Here is an 18,373-nt window from a genome sequence, read left to right as displayed (position 1 = left end):
TGATTGATACACCGAAATTGAATTCACGCGAATTTTTGAAGCCGAACGACTAGCCGGACGAATTCCCGAACAACAGGTTCAACCCTTGTCAATCACAATTGTTACCTTTGTCAACCGCGATTGTCACCCTTGTTTCTGAATGAGCGACCGAATGATCGGCATGTACAAATTCGAGCAAGTCAAAATTTGGTGGATGTAACATTAATATTAAACTAATATTCAATATAATTAGCATGGAGATTCAGACAAGACAAACAAAAATCCAATAAAATTTGGGGCAAATAGTTTTGAGCATTCAAAAATTTCAAATTCAGCCATGAACCTAAAAAATTTGTAGGAAAATTGGATTTGGATTAACTTTCCCAATTAGTTGAAAAACATGTTTTAGAGACCATGATATTAAAGGTTGGTTGGTAATTCCTCAAATGTTAAACTCCAATTTAGTTTATGTGAAAATGGGCCAGAAATCCAAAATTTAGAGCCCCTAAACATTTATACCACACTCAACTTGTTTGGAACCATAAAGCATTTTCATTTCCATTTCAATTTCCTTCTGTACATTTTTATTCAGTGCTGGAAATCCCAGAGACTGCTCACCTTCTGGGACAAATAAATAAATAAATAAATAAATAATGGGTACAAGAAGAATTCCAACTGGAACAGGCTTGAATGACCAGTATTGCAATGCTAATCTATACCCCTCAACTAAAACACACATCATCTGTAGCTATGAATAAAATGGGATTAGGACTAATGGAAGATACTAATACTGTAATGTCAGATTACTGAAGCATATGTAATCTTGGCGGATAGTTAATTTTATACCGTTAAGCACTATCATCTCCATATTCTCCACCAAAGACTAGCTAGCTACACATGGGTTGCCTATTAGCTGTAAGTTGGAAAATATAATATGTATATATATCTGTAACTTCAACTGTCTTCTTTGAAAACTTTGAAAATGAAATCTCGAAAACGTTTTGCATATTGCCTCGGATCAACAGCAGATATTGAAGTTGGATCATATTGGATTGACTTGTATGCATGCTCAAGCTTCTTGCTAATATCATAATCTTGTAATATATCTATTATGCCAAAGAAGAGGATGATATCATATAACTGTCCTGTTGGTTCTCCAATTAACTGAAACTCACAATCACTTCTTCTCACTGTTCTTTCAGCCTGTGATGGCATGTTTATGCCTAATTTGATGGATTCCCACCTGAAAAAAACTCAATTCAATGAGAAAGGTAAAAGAAATTAAGAACAGTTACAGATTAATGTTTCCATAAGCACTGAAGAACTAATTGAGATAAAAAAATCTATGCACATATAATTGGATCGCTGATGAACAAGTTGGGGATACTTCAAAACTTCAATTTTTTGTTTATTAGTTTCACAACATTCACATGTTTATGCTTACCGGGCAGGGTCAAAAGGAAGTTGATCCATGTCTGCTCTTGAAAGGCGAGGGGCTGTTCCATCACTATCAGGGTCTCCGTTTCCTGTAGGAGAAGAGCAAACATACTTGAGTAGTCAACTGTTGTTCAACTTGAAATTATGAAGAGGGGAAGTTGATCCAGAGAAGGTAAGAGTTAAACCAGTAGGAGTGCGGACTCCAGAAGTACGACCCTCAGTGTTACGGGCTTCCCTAGTGTATGGAGTAGTTTCTCGAAAGTGAATACCGACCAAAAGACTGTAGTCCATAATTCTCTCCTGTTCAAGAAAGTCACAATCCCTGTCTACTTGCCTGCATGAAGAAAACCTTATTTGCTTACAAAAAGTTTCAAACATTCACCTGAGAGTATCCCTCATTTAGACTTAATTCTGGAATTGTATTTGCTCTGATGTCGATGCAGAAACATGCGTGATCTTTTCAAAGCGTATACTTTTCACAAAAGACATATATGTTTTATCCCTTCATGGCACAGGTTTTCTCTAAAAATGTGACTTGATAAAAAATCTAAAACTTTATTGCCAATCAACTTCTTGTTTCCTTCCTAACCTCACTATGGCATCTACTATTGTCAAATCAAAGAGCTCTCAAGCTCCTAACCAATTTTTCCTTTTCTCTATGTGGATGGTAGAGGGTGAGAGGGTTTTTTGTGGAGTCCTCAGAAATTTATGGTAGGCACTGAGATGACGAGAGACCACCGGAGGTGGAAGGGTTGAGAGTTGAATGATGTGAGAGAGAGAGAGAGAGAGAGAGAGAGAGAGAGAGGAGAATATATGGAAAACCAAAGTCTCTATTTGATTGTCTACTCCGTGATTTGGATAGCTGATAAACATTGTCAGACTCATTTTGTGACAGCTTAAGCTTTTGGGATAATTGGTGACTTAACAGTCCCTAACATGAAGTGCAGTATGTAATGGAAGGATGTTAACTTGGAATATCTTATGTAGTAGTTTGATAGGGTTATTGGAAAGGAAAGGATTGTAAATCATTGTGAGACATGGGTGGAGGTTTTGGGACCATTTTCTTATTCTAGCATAAGGTTTTGGAGCATTCCCAGGTGGTCTTGAGTGCCTGAAGGCACTTAGTGAGGGCCAACCCCTGCCAATTTGAGCTATTTAATATACTTTGCCTCCCCGCCACTAGGGCTCGAGTGCCCCATTTTGCACTTATCTTGTGTTCCTCTATACAATTGTTACTTTGGGACTTCTATTGTGGGAGCTCAAGCTCCACTTACTTACTTGTGCTTGAGTGCGCAGCTCACCCTTACATGCGGACTTCAACGCTTAGTGCTCACACTCCCAATTTGTCAAATTTCCCTTATTTTCAAAATTCTCATTTTATATGCTTTTTTTGACTTATTTACTACCTATTTGGCATTTGGAGACCCTTTTCATGATTTGTATTTTTAATGACACAATTAATCCTTTAATATTTATTAATTGATTCCTATTTCCTTTTCCCCCAATCACGTACTCGGGTCATAGAATCTGGGGTGTGACAATCGGGACTTGGCAACTAATAAAACTGAATGCACAGTGTCAAATGCTCGAGAGAAGACAAGGGGACATATGGCTCAGTATCATTGACCTGAAAACTAGAAGAAAAATAGACGCCTAAACAGCTACAATAATCATTAGGTGTCTATGAAGCATGGATCCTTCAAATAGGGAAACGTATCTGTATCGTATCCGTATCGGATACCAATACTTCTTTGATACTTACGGTAACATATCAGATACTTATTAAAAGTATCGGATACTTCTTAATTAATTTTTCATTAATTTTGAAGTATCAGATACTTAGTTTTGAAGTATCGGATGCTCCAAGCCACATATTATCGGATACTTCTTAATTAATTTTGAAGTATCAAATGCTCCAAGTCACGTATTACTCCTTTTACAAAATTAGAATTGTATCATTTTTTGCATAACATCATAATATAATATAATTGTAAGGATAAATAGAATATTTTTACAATACTTTGCTTAGTTTTTTTTTTTATTTTATATAAAAATAACATAGTAAGCTAAAGTAATAGAATTCATCAAATTGACATATCTTCATTGTATCATGCATGTCCCCTATAATTACATAGAAATAATGATTAATAATATCATATCACAATAGTAAAATTAAATATCAATAAATAAATAAACAAATAAACTTGCATGTATAGAATATTTTTGACTGGTGCAAAAGGAAAAAGTATAGTGTCAAGTTGTAGATTGTTTTAATATTATAATATCAACATATTAGATTTGATATTGAAATGAAATATTTGTGAGTCCTATTGAAAATTTTAAAAATAAACTGGCTAGTGGCTTAAAGATTAATATTTTGCATTATAAAGTTACTGTGGTTTTTCAACATTCTTGAGCTTATGTGTAACTCACTACTAATAATTTTTTTTTTTTTTACTAACGTATCCTAACCGTATCCGTATCCTACCTTTTTAGGTTTTGTTGTATCACTGTATCCGTATCGTATTGTATCCGTACCTCGTATCCGTATCCGTGCTTTCTAGTTAGGTGTGCTCCTCAAACCCTGGGAGGTACGGAGCACAACAAGTGTCTTTATTATGGTTCGTAGTTGTCTTACAGAATATAGTCTTTCTAAGACTTGTCAAGGTGCAAGTCCCTTGAGATAGGGGAACAAGTGCCTTGATGAACCCTGAACTCTAATTGCCGAACCACATATCTCAGAGGTTACACATGAGTGTTATGGGGTTGCTCAAGCACCCTACAACTATGGCACAAACCCCAAGAAGGCCTCCACACTATGCTCTTGAGTCCTGACCTAAACTAGCATGAGCTTGAAAGGCCTTTTGGAGAGAGCCTATGAAAATAAGGAACCAAGGCAAAAGAGGGACGCAATCTCTATTTTTTTTGATAAATAGCAAAGGAGGGACACAATCAAGTTGAGGATCACCCGATCAAATTGAGGCTGTCGAGTGTGTCATCGTGAGTACGGTGGACAACACAGTTGAGCGGAGATTCACTCAGCCCAAGCTGGAGGGGGGATTTTAAGGGTTTATGGGCAAGTGTACAATGAGGTGCTTGAGACTGAATGTTGGAGATAAAGGTCTGAGGCATATGAGAGACATGCTCAATTGGAGTGTTACTCAACATGTCATTGCAAGTGAGAGAAGTAACACAAGTGTACAATGAGGTGCTTGAGAGTGAATGTTGGAGATAAAGGTCTGACGCATATGAGAGACATGCTCAATTGGAGTGTTACTCAACATGTCATTGCAAGTGAGAGAAGTAACACACTTGATCAGAGGTTCAGTTGGCCAAACCGTGGGGTCACATCAAGTGTATCTGGGCGAATAGTCTGCGAGGTGGATTAGACTGCTGCGGTTGCTGTTGTTGCCGGGGGTGTCTTTCAGTTCCACAAGCGTGGGGGCCACAACATTCACTTCATTGTGCTGCTTATTGCCCTCTTGATTGTCGCCTCTTTTGTTGTTTCCCTTAGGGCGCCAGCAATCCTTGAGCTCCTAAGCTTGAGACTACATTGTATCTGAGCTTCAACCAACATGGCCTGACCTCAAAGAGAAGTATCAAGATACTTGGAGATGGTTGATTGGTCCATGCGTCACCTCATCAGACTAATATGTGGCTGTCAAGTTCATGTAGATAATGACATAACAATGACCTGGCATCACATAAGAGATTTGGACACGTGTATCCACAGTCTATATTAAGTAATATTTTGGTCTAAATTGTGTGAACAATTTATGCACTCTTTGGCAACTGATTATGCTATTTTATGCTTTGCTTGAGCATCCACATCATAAGAGCAATTCAAGCATCATCAGTGTGGGTACTGTTAATTAGATTGACTCATGAGCCACTCTTGTTTGAAATGAAGCTATAAGGTCTTCTGATTGCACATAATGTTCATTTTGTTAAGATGAGAGTAATCAGAAAAAGAAGTCTTCTTCCTTCGGAAATTCTAAGAAAATAAGAATATGGGAGCAAAAGAAATAATTGGCAGTAATGTTGTTCCATTCTCCTTAAAATGCCCTATTTTTTACTACTTCAAAGAAGTTGGCACTGACATTCTATCGCTTTATAGATAAAAAATGAAAAGCAATAAAAAGGAACAAAAGTTACTAAAACAGAAGTTCACCTGCAAAACTCTTGGAACCAAGCCCTTTGCAATCGGAAAATGAAGTTTAGATCAAGGTCCTTAAGGGTGGTTGTCGCATCAATTTCAGTCTCAGGTTTATCAGTTGTGCGGCCAAGTGAAGAACCTTTCAAGTCAAAACGTCTGTGAATAGGATACTCAGTACAGAGCAGATTCCCCATTATAACAAATCGCACCTTGGACATCAATGAAGAATATGAGTCAAAGTACAACTTTGATTCTTGGAAGTTCATGATAAAGAATTTTGGAGTTAGGGTTTGTTTACTTTCAACCTTACCTTCTTTTGGGCAGGCCCTGTCAATTTCACACAATGAAGGCCAAAAAATTTGATGACAAGAGTGTTCTCAAAGGCTCGAACATGATTATAGTAAGCTGGAAGCATCCTTAATAGAACCTGTGGTTTTGGTCAATCATGATTGGAGTGCTATAAGACATCATGTAAAGTCAAAGATCCAAAATAACTTGTCAAAAACCTTGTGGAAATTCTCGAAGCCAGCGGGAAAACAATTCAGAAATAAATAAAAATGTTTTGAATGCATGCTTGATTAGCATAAAGTTTTGGTGTGGAATTATCTGCAAAATCTTAGAGACTAAACAAATACTTCAGGAATTACTTCAACATTATGGTGTTTGCAAAAGAAGTGGGAAATAATGCTTTTCAAATGATTAAGATATAGACACAAGAGGAATACGAGAATAGAAAAATATTTTTGTATATTTTTATTTGTTATATATATGAATATAAATTTAGGTCACAAAGATATGAGAGGCATTGATGTATAAGTGGGTATATTTTTGTTTAGTTTTTTTACTTTCCCCCTCCTTGTTTCCATATATTTTACTTTGACCACAAAACAGTTTTCTAAAATTATAAATAAATTAAAAAATAAAAACCACAAAGGTGTCCTGAGGCATGTCCAAACACAAGGCATACATATCCATGAAGTGTCCCCAACATGTCCTTCCAAAATAATAATAATAAAAAAAATTAGCACCCCACGTGGCGTGTCTGCACTGTGTCGGATACAGACATAACACTTACTTTGGAGTGTCTGTGTTTCCTAGCAAGTAGGTCTGATCATGCAATGGATAACAGGGATGGTATGGAAGCATTTAATGATCTAGAAAATTTATTTCAGTGCTTGTAATAGTATTTGAGAAAGAGAGAATGAAAGACATAAAAAAGAAGACTCAATTGTGAAACTCAAAATTTATCTCAAACTCATATAGAGGTGAGCAAAAAATGAACTCACTTTAACTTCTGCCTTCTTCATGGTCTTTATCATGTACTTGTCATCATTGGTCAAGTAAAAGAAGCTTCCACTTTTTCCAGGGGATGAGAGCTCCCGGAGGGCATCATTCCCACAGATGGATAACATGTAATCTGCAGCATCCACTTTGAACAATTTCCTAAGAGTCCTGAAAATATATTTATTTTGAACATGAGGTCTCATTTCTTTTAACTAAATTAGTAGTCATGTTATGCTGTTAAATTTGAAGCTAATTTTGAAGTAGTTCAATTAGTGCGATCAACGACAAATGTTCAAGAAAGACAACTTCTCACAATGATATAAAGAACTTCACTCATGTTGACACTAATGCTCCATTTAGTTCACTGGAATAAGTTGGAATGGAATGGAATGACCATTCCTTAGGCTCTCATATGGAATGACCATTCCCTTGAAATGATGAATGATGATTCCATTTGTAATGAATTTTATTGATATTTTTTAAATCAACCAAACATGGGAATGAACATTTTGATGGAATGATATTCCATTCCATTTCATTCTAGGGAGCCAAACACTACCTAAGGATTGTAGAATTTGCTCCAACCAAATACCAATCTCCTTGAGCCCCAAAGTCCATAGTTTCCGTGAATTTTTACTATTTCTGAGTTTCTACCTACTCATAGGAACAGAGGAGCATGGCCAGCCGCAAATACGTACACATACAAAAGTAAGATAGAAATATTGTGTGTTGATTGCTGACCTGAAAACCAATGGACAGTAATCCTTCCATTTAAATTCACAAGACTGGTGAGGTGGGGTATGTTTTGACCCTTCGGACGGAAATTTGGTCCATACTTTCTCCTTGGGATCAAAAGCTGAAGACCTCAAATCAAGGGATGTAGGCGGGGCTGGTCTTCCAACAGAATGTCTGTGCAATGGCATGAGAAAATGAATTAGAAACATGCAACTTGTAACTGCATATAGATATATAACAACATCATTACGAGACATGAGGCTTTCACATCGGAAACATACATATATATATAGATAGTGTAGCATTGTTGACTTATTTTTCAGCCAATTCACCTTACAAAGGAATGATGCCAAATAATCAGTTTTGTTATGCTAGAAGCTATAAAGAAGAGTCATATGGATTTATGAATTTGTAGTAAATCAAGAAAAGGTGAACACTTTAACACTATTGTATCGAGAGAGAGAGAGAGAGAGAGAGTTCCATAACTAGTAATTATTCTTATCTATTAAACATCCAATAAGACACTCCCATTGTATTTTTTATTTTGCACCCCTATTAGTCACACCAAATCATAAACATGACCCCTTGTCTTCTAATTGGAAATCAACCAATGCAGCATTGATTCCTTGCAAGAACCAACAAATTATAATATTCTGCTCTCAGACCATAATGGCAACAAATATCAGTGGAAATGGAACCAGATACATCAATGTTTTTTCCCACATTTCATATCCACCATAATCCATATCCTGAAGTTCTGTGTTTTCTCAATATATTGTTTTGAAGAGGATCCTTTCCAAAAAATAAGAGAGGAGAGGAAATCTCCATAAGCTGCAAGGAAGGTGGAATACACAAGATATGCAATAGCATGATCTCTAAGTAGGACTATTCAAAGCAATGGCAGTACAACACAAATGTTTCCAAGTAAATGACAGTAATTGCTTCAAGAAAGCAATTTTCTATTTTTTTATTGTCACTTTATATACCAATTACTTTACAGGTTTTGAAATTTATTTCATTTGTTGAACATAAAAGGACAAAATCAACCCCCGGAGGTTACAAAACAAGGGAGCATCATTTCAAGCAAATTCATTATAATTGATAAGAATAAGATAACAACACAAAAGAATTAATTGGTTGGAGGAGTTGTTACTTCTTCAAGAAAATTAATTCAGAAAGTCATATCTATGTAACACAGAATGAAAGTAAAAGGAGAGAAAAATACAATCATAAATCCTATCATAAGTTAAGTACTACCTTATTCCAAGCTGCAGATTGAGCATGAGCTCATAATTTTTATGCCCTTTAGATATCGTCTCCCCTTGTCTCTTCGTTGGCTTTATTCTAATCTGCATTGGAACTTCTTCTACCTCTCTCCCTGCCACTGAAAATCCATCAATGTCAGCATCAGAGTAAAAACTATGCACAACACCATTGCTCAGCCTCCCATCCACGGACAATCTCCTCGGCCTTGCATCATTTCTCTTGTGCAACAAGTCCCCTTCAAGACTATGCCAATTAAGCACCTTCTGTGAAGGCAATATTGAAACCTTATCAGCTGGACAAATCTTGCAATCATTTAAATCAACCGAAAACAATTCTTGAGGATCCCAATCTACACTATTATTATTATCACCAACATCTGAAGGATAATAAATCCCACTTTGTTCTTCCGGGTTCTCACTCCACACCCCTTCATAAAAACTCCCATCCACCCATCGAAATGCTCCTTTTCCTTTAGGCAATCCATCTTTCCAAGACCCTTCATATTGATTCCCATTAGTCCAAACCATTGTTCCATTTCCGTTCATCTCCCCATTCTTCCAATGTCCACTATAATAGTTGCCATTGCTCCATTGGTAACGCCCTTGTCCATCTTGCACTCCCCTACGCCACTCGCCTTCGTAGTAATCCCCGTTGGCATAGTTCTTAGTCCCTTTTCCATGCTTTAAATTCATAATCCAAGAACCTTTATAGGTACCTCCAGCTCCTGTATAAGTCCCTTGACCATCCATATAACCAGTCTTGAATTCACCCTCATAGGTGGCACCAGAGGGCCAACTGAATCTACCTTTGCCCATGGTTTTGCCTCTGAACCACTCACCAGCATACATACACCCATCTGTCCACAAGTACTTTCCATGCCCATGAGGCAGGTTTTCAACCCACCTCCCATTATACATGTCCCCATTGGAGAGGAGCTTCACCACCGTGCAGTCCTCACCCATTTCATCGTCGTCATCGACGTGGGCAACTGACATTTTTCTCAACAAAAACGCCTCTTTTTCTTACCACTTGCTTGTGATTTACCTTCACAATGTCCCCCAGGTCTTCGCTCATTCTCTCTCTATCTCTCCTAACTTCTTCAAAAACCCATCTCTCTCCAACCCCCTCTTTCTTTCTTTTTTCTCTCAAAGTTGCTCTATTTCTTAACCCAGATTGAGCTCTCTGTGTACCCTCAATGCGATCCTCAAAACCAAACGAACCACCATTCCAACACTGAAACCAGATATAAGTTTAACCATCCAATAAAAAATACACAATAACAAAACCCAGAAAGGAAACCAACAATAATATCGTGTTTCAGGTGTTTGATGGGTTTTCTACTCTACGGATTTGCTGAAATGGGTGTCTGCTTTTTGTGTTTCTCTCAAATGGGTTTTGAAAAACAGGTGCTGTTACATTAATGGCTTTTTCATTATTTTGAGGATATTTGTTTTTTCTCTCTCTCTCTCTCTTTTTTTCTTTTGTCTTTTTCCCGTGATTGGGCATGAACAAAGATTCAACAACACATCATTGTTGTTTTGTTTCCGAATTTGGCTCCTAAAACTAAGAACAGACCAAACAGTTGGAAGGATGAGAGAAATGTTGGGGGTGGTGGCGGGGACGTGTTCGCCATTTTAGTGTCTCAATCAGACCAAACACCTAAATAAGTCTAATTTTGGTAGGTATGATATTAAACTACTTTGTATCATTACAATTTACAACGACTTGTTTCATCAAGTTCGTTTACCTTACATTTTGCAATGATTTTCCCATTTTTTAATTTTTTTAATGTTTACCTCCGTACGATTGCTTTAATTTACGCCACAAAAATATCTTTTTACATCTCTCATGTTTTCTTTTATTACAGTTTTATTATTACTTAAGATTATTTTAAAATTTTCGAGCTTCTTTCCATCATTCACTTACTGTTATCATTTAGATAAAACTCACTCGTGAATATCACCTTGTAGGAAGAGAGTAGTCCACAGGCATATATGCATATCATCAATATCAATATTGACAATTGTAAGATCGTAACATACCACTATACCCTGTAATTGATGCTTACGATGATCTATCTTATTGACACTTACTCAACGATAATCTCTCTTTATATATATATAACAGTTTTACTTACCTATCAATATTTGATACCTTAGCGATATCTTAATTAGGGGTGCAACTCGGGTGGGTTCGGTCGGGTTGGGGGTCTGTCCAAGCCCGACCCGAATTGTATTTGGCAGTGCCCAAGCCCGCCCAAGCCCGACCATGAACCCGAGCATTGCTGCCCAAGCCCGGCCCGAGCTTTGTATTTTGAGCTCGGGTTAGCCCGAATTGTCCGAATTACCCGAATTGCCCGAGTCCAGAAACCTGTAGGTAGATCTATGGGTAGACATAAAAGATGCTAATCTAATGGTAGAAGACTAACAAAAAATAAATAAAAAATAAAAATTAAGACTAACTCTTTTACTTAATTTATATATATTATATAATTTATTAAATTATATATATATATTATATTATATATATATATATATATATATTATATTATATAATTTATATAATATATTAAATTCAATTCGGGTTCGGGTTGCTCGAGTTGGCCATTGGTTCTGCCCAAGCCCGGCCCGAATTGCAATTCGGGCATCAAAATTTTGCCCAAGCCCGTCCAGATTGCAAGATATAGTTGCCCAAGTCCTAAAAAAACTCGGGCTGGGCTCGGGTTGCTCGGGTTGAGCCCGCCCGAGTTGCACCCCTAATCTTAATCCACCCTATAAGTCATCTCATTTCTTGGCTCTCAAACCATAGGGCGCACCATACAATCCTATATTGATCACATACTCTACATGATGGCTGGTTCTAATATCAAATGATACAAATCTCTTAAGATGGTGTTTGGCAAGTTGGTTTGTGGCTAAAATAGCTACAAAAGACAAAATAGGCTATTTTAGTCACAACAAACAAAATATTACATCCAACCTATAATCATTGTACTCTTTTCTTACAAAAAAAAAAAGTCAAAAAAGTTAAAAAATCAAAAAGTCAAAAAGTCATTCCCAAACTAAGCTTTTTAGGCTAGGCTAAAATAGCCAAAAGAGTAAAAAAGCCAAAAAGTCAATCCACTTCCCAAACGAAGGCTAAGTAGAACTTATCCATTGAAAATCGACTTGTAAAAAGAGAGTACCCAAAAGGTTCATATGCTCATAGCTAAGGCCTATTTTAAGTCATATTGGATTTTAACACCTTTCTTCAACCAGAACCCCTCTTTAGCTTCCTCCTCTCTGTTATTCTCTCCTTAACATAGTCTCTCAAATCCCGCAACACCCTCTCTCTCTTATTTTCCTGCAATCCTTTTTCAACCCCTCACCTTCTTCTATTGTTACTTTTCCCTATATCCACCACTATTGCCCTTTACATCATGTTTTTCTTTTTCTTCTTCTATATGAAAACCTTATATCTATTTCTCTTTCACACACTATGGTTAAGGTTAGGAATAAGGAGTTAAAGTCGCGGTGGTTTAGGCGTTGAAAATATGTTATTTGCAATAGAAGGCGAAGTGATAGTAGTGGCATACAAAAGTAGTAGTAGGGGAGTTCAAAAGGTAAATCTTCGTAATATGAGTTGGGAGTGGTTAGATGGTGAAAGCATGGGAGTAGTAAGTGATGGCTATGTTCGTCCAAAGTAGTGGTAATAAATATAAAGTTATGGTTTGAAAGATTAGATGGGGTGTTAAATAAAAATGAAAGGTTGGCAATGAAAATATATTTGGTATTATGATGGGTTTAACAAGATAATATAAAGTTTCAAATTTTTAAAGAGGTGTAATTAGAAAATGACGAGTACATAGAAACTCCATATATACCTTCTTTGCATTGAAAAATTATACTTGGGTTAATTAAAAAAAAAAAAAACTCCAATGTTTCACGTGTTTTTTACTTTAAATTTCAATGTTTTAATTTCAATAAATTAAATCTTGGAGTTTCATCTATATTTTAATGTGCACTCTCTGTACATCTTCGTCTGTATAAAGTAACAGAGAGGGTTTAAATTGAAAAATATGTAAAACATTAGGGTTTATTCTGTAATTAACCCTTTTTGTTTTTAATGATTTCATTTTAAAAAAAATAGTTAATTACACAATAAACTTAAAGTTTCACGCATTTTTCACTTTAAACCCCTTCTATTATCTTACACAAACGGAGATGGACAGAAGGAGCATATTGAAATACAAATGGAACTCTAGAATTTAATTTGTCGAAATTAAAATGATAAAATTTAAGATAAAAAATGCCTGAAATCTTTTCTTTTTTTTTTTTTGTTACAGAAAAAATCTTCCTACTCTCTCATAGGTTCAAGGTAGCGCCCCTCGCAGAGATCACTAAGATGCCTTGTCATCCATTCTCAATAAGCACTACAGGAAAACATAGCAAAAAACACGGAGCTTTTAGCGACGCCGCGCCCCCCGTCGCAAAAAATGGTTTTTTGCGACGGTAACGTCACCCGTCGCAAATAATAGCCTTTAGCGACGGCACTTACCCGTCGGTAATGAAACTAAGCGGAGGGGTCAGAAATGCCGAAGTATTAGCGACGGTAAAGAAAACCGTCGCAAAACACATTTTTTTTGAGACGGCATATCTCATTTGCGACGGAAATTTATCGTCGCAAAAAAGTATTAATTCAAACGGCGCCGTTTTACGAACTACTGCCTTCTATTTGCGACGGTCTACAGCATACCGTCGCAAAAAGTCAAAATAAAAAAATCCCCCCTCTTCTTTTTCCTGTTGCCGTTCGATCCTTCCTTCCCAAATCCCTAACTTCACCCCCAAATTTCTCAAACGGGCTACAAGCAAGACAGCGGTGGTGCGGCGAGCAAGCCAGCGGTGGTGCGGCGGCGACGGCGACAAGTAGTGGTGCTCCGGCAACAACTCTCTCTCGCTCTGCGTATTCTCTCTCTCTCTCTCTCGGTCTCTGTATATATATATATAGATGAATGTCTATATATATAAATCTGTATATATATGCAATGTATATAAATCTATATATATATAAATCTGAAATCTGTCTATATATATATATATATAAATCTGTTTATCTGAAATCTGTCTATATATATATAAATCTGTCTATATATGTATAAATCAGTTAATCTTAATCTGAAATCTGTTTATTGTATTTAAATCTTAATTTTTTTTTATAAATCTGTTTATTGTATTTAAAATAATCTTAAATAACTGTTTATTGGTTTATATATATCTGTTTATTATGGTTTATAAATCTGTTTATAAATCTATTTTATTGGTTTATAAATCTGTTTATTGTATATAAAATAATCTTAAATAATCAGATTTCAGAGATGTCTATATATATCTGTTTATTGGTTTATTTAAAATACAATAAACAGATTTCAGAGATGTCTATATAAATCTGTCTATATATACAATAATCTTAAAATACAGTACCATAATAAATCTGTTTATTATGATAGAATTTCTTTTTTTTTGTATTTTTGATATCATACACATGTAATGGTTCGATTACAAATTTAAATTGCAAATGTTTAAATAAGTCATAAAAATATTTAAGAGAAAATAAAAAAAATACAAAAAAAAAAACAGGATTTTAACCCTTATAATAAAATAAATCTTAAATTTTTAATTTAATAAATTTAAACCTTAAATAGAAATTTTAGACATTTCGTTAATTTGCCAAATAGGATGTCGAGTGAATATTTATGTGTAGGTATTATATTTAGAGTTACTTTGGTGAGATATTTTTGTGGATGTGTACAGATGATGGATAAGAGTTGGATTGATTTGCCAAATAGGATGTCGAGTGAATACATTAATGGGATTGATGAATTCCTTGTGTTTGCCTACACCAATAGAGTTGAAGGTTCGATGATCAGTTGTCCGTGTAGGAAGTGTGAGAATCGATACTATTTTGTACGAGATGGTGTACGGGAGCATCTGATTTTGAATGGTTTTTTAAAAAAATACAAACATTGGATTAATCATGGGGAATCTTACATATCTCTGCATAGTAATCGAGAGAATGAAACATTAGCTAATTTAGACATTGGAGATGATATGATTGGAATGATACAAGGGGCTATGGGAAATCCACATGCTGGTACAAGTGTTGAGGGTGATGAACCACAGGGGCCTGATCCCCATGCATCTGAACCCCAGCTCGGTCCAAATGCAGAGACTGCAAAGTATTTCAAACTTCTTCAAGATGCACAAAGTGAATTGTATCCGGGTTGTTAGACGTTCACATCTTTGTCATTCATTGTTCGACTTCTACATTTGAAGGTGCTTAATCAGTGGACGGACAAGTCTGTTGACATGTTGCTTGAGTTATTGAATGAGGCGTTTCCGTTGGGTGTGAAACTCCCGGACTCATATTATAAAGCTCAAAAGGTCACAACAGATTTGGGCTTCACGTATGAGACGTGGGATGCATGTCCCAACAGTTGCATGTTGTTTCGAAACGAGGACGCCAATCTTGATAAATGTGTCATATGCAACAGTTCTAGATGGAAATTAAATGGTGATGGTGGTTCAAATGGTCCTAGCACAGGTGGCAAACAAATAGCTGCAAAACAGATGAGGTATTTTCCTTTAAAGTCAAGGTTGCAAAGGTTGTTTATGTCATCCAAGACGGCCAAGTTAATGAGATGGCATGCAGAGGAACGAGCTGATAATGGTGTCTTCAGGCATCCTGCTGACTCCCTTGCATGGAAAGATTTTGACCGTCGGAATATTGACTTTAGTAATGATTGCCGAAGTGTAAGGCTTGGCTTAGCATCTGATGGCTTTAACCCATTCAGGACGATGAACATAGTTCATAGCACTTGCCCTGTTGTGCTCATTCCATACAACTTGCCGCCATGGATGTGCATGAAGCAACCATTTCTAATTTTATCCGTGCTTATTGACGGCCCGAAAGGACCTGGTGACAAGATTGATGTTTATATGCAACCGTTGATTGAGAGTTGAAAGAACTATGGAATGAGGGTGTGTCAACATTTGATGCATCAACAAATCAAATGTTTCAAATGCATGCAGCTTTACTGTGGACAATTAGTGATTTTCCTGCATACGCAAACTTGTCAGGATGGAGCACTAAAAGAGAATATGCATGTCCTTGTTGCAATAAGGAAACTATATCGTGTTGGTTGAAGCATAGTAGGAAACAATCATACTTGGGTCATCGTAGATTTTTACCTACTGGCCATAAATTCCGGAAGGATAAAGTATCATTTGATGGTAGTCGGGAAGTCAAACTCAAACAAAAATTGTTGTTTGGAACTGAGATGTTACTACAATTAGAATCTGAGGGTATTTTAACCCAATACAATAGGGATGACCTTAAGGAGAGGCATAAGAGACAGGTAGAGAAGGAGAAAGCTTGACATCGCACCCATAGTTGGAAGAAAAAGAGTATCTTTTATGAATTGCCATATTGGGAGCACAATCTAATAAGACACAACCTCGATGTGATGCATATAGAGAAGAATGTTTGTGACAATTTGTTGTGGACAATATTAGGGGTTGTAGGAAAATCGAAGGATGGTGTTAATGCTCGGCGTGATTTACAAGATATGAATATTAGAAAACCTCTACATTTGCAGTTAAGAGGGTCGAATAAAGCCTATTTACCACCAGCACAATTCACGATGACCAAGGATGAGAAAGATTTGTTCTTGAAAGTGTTGAAGGAAGTAAGAGTTCCCGACGGGTATTCATCCAATATATCACGTCGTGTGCGCTTACATGATAGAAGCATTGGGGGTCTTAAGAGCCACGATAGTCATATTCTGATGCAACAACTTATTCCATTGGCTATTCGCAGATCGTTACCGAAGAATGTAATTGAACCCTTGATTGAATTGAGTAATTTCTTTAGACAATTGTGTTCGAAAGTGAATCGTGCGACGGATTTGCAATATATTAAAGATCGTATCGCTGTAACACTTTGTCATCTAGAGAAAATATTTCCTCCGAGTTTTTTTGATATAATGGAGCACTTGCCTATACATCTAGCTGATGAAGCGTTATTGGGTGGAGCGATTCAGTTTCGATGGATGTATCCAATTGAGAGGTATCTTCTTACTTTGAAGCAATACGTGCGTAATAGAGCTCGTCCTGAAAGATCAATTGCTAAAGGATATCTTATGGAAGAATGCATGAATTTTTGTGCACAATATCTCAGTGATGTGGAAACCAAATCTAGTCGACCCGTGAGGAACTATAGTGGTGCTGATAATTTGGGTCATGCTACTGGTGAAAACACAAGCTTTTATCTTGATAATACTTCTTGGGTACAAGCTCATCGATACATCTTATGCAATACAAGCGCGGTTCAACCATTCATAAAGTAGGTTAAGTCACTCACTCAATATTTTATTATGTTTTATTGAATTTTCAACTAAAATTTTTGTATGGCTAAAATTTCAATCTACACAGCAAACACCTTGAAGTACTTAAGCTCAAAATGCCTCGTGTCGACGATCATCAACTTCGGCGTGAACATTTTGAAACTTTTCACATTTGGTTCAAGGAACATGTATGTATTTAACTCTATAGATTCTAGTTACTTAAGTCGATCTACATTTTAAATTTTACATTTTCGTGTTAAATAGGTCCAAACTTTGCGAAGGACTACTGATGTCATACTTTCTGAAGAGATTATTCTATTGGCAAATGGTCCTCATAACCTGGCAAGGAGGTTTAACGGGTATATACTGAATGGGTTTCGGTATCGAGTAAAGGCCATGGATGATCGTCGAGCCACACAAAATTGTGGTGTAGCTTTGAAGGCAGATACCATAAGTTATGCTAGTCGAAAAGACAAGAATCCTCGTCTGGGGTCTGTGCACTATTATGGACAATTGACAGATATTGTTGAGATTCGATATTCCAATGAGAAGAAACATGTGTTGTTTAAGTGTGATTGGATTGACAATATTCACGGAAAGAAAGAAGATGTCTTCAATTTCACGTTGGTGAACTTCAATCATTTGTTGTACTGAGATGATCGAATTACCAATGAACCTTTCATCTTGGCGTCCCAAGCAGAGCAAGTTTGGTATGTTGCAGACCCGTTACAACCAGACTAGCAAGTCGTGGTGAAGATGTCTCAAAGAGGTTTATTTGATATGAGTTCAACTGATCCACAAATCGAGCCATACATGAGCCAACAATTGGAAGAAAATATAATGCTTCGTGATGAAGAAGTTGGTTGGGTGAGGGAAGCCGCAGAAGGGGAAACAGTTGATGTTCAAATAGGCTGATATGTAATCAACATTAGTAATTCAATTAAGGCCAAGGTTGTAGTTAATCATCAATTTCTTAATTTACTTTGTCTTTGTAATTGTATTAGTTCAATTCATGTCATATTATAGTTGATGACAAACCATTGTCTATGTTTCTAATGTCAATTAATGTTATATTGCTTGCAGATTATTATGGGAAGGAAGAGGAAGCCTGATTATCCCCGGCGCATGATGTCTGA

At 36.5% G+C, this 18,373-nt stretch overlaps 1 protein-coding gene across 1 annotated transcript; it reads right to left on the bottom strand.

The window, feature by feature from the left end:
* Positions 1-571: 571 nt before the first annotated feature.
* LOC114290014 (phosphatidylinositol 4-phosphate 5-kinase 6) lies at positions 572-10,224 on the bottom strand. Its single transcript, XM_028233879.2, has 8 exons — positions 8,849-10,224; positions 7,598-7,765; positions 6,859-7,024; positions 5,883-5,999; positions 5,588-5,781; positions 1,602-1,750; positions 1,424-1,505; positions 572-1,222 (listed from the first exon to the last, which is right to left on the bottom strand). Exons 1-8 carry the CDS (start codon positions 9,850-9,852, stop codon positions 934-936), a joined length of 2,169 nt encoding a protein of 722 aa, XP_028089680.1. The 5' UTR covers positions 9,853-10,224; the 3' UTR covers positions 572-933.
* Between the last annotated feature and the right edge of the window lie 8,149 nt (positions 10,225-18,373).

This window comes from Camellia sinensis, chromosome 5 (assembly GCF_055761805.1).
Source record: "Camellia sinensis isolate YWXY chromosome 5, ASM5576180v1, whole genome shotgun sequence".
Taxonomy (NCBI): domain Eukaryota; kingdom Viridiplantae; phylum Streptophyta; class Magnoliopsida; order Ericales; family Theaceae; genus Camellia; species Camellia sinensis.
This window is presented reverse-complemented; position numbering and strand designations above follow the sequence as displayed.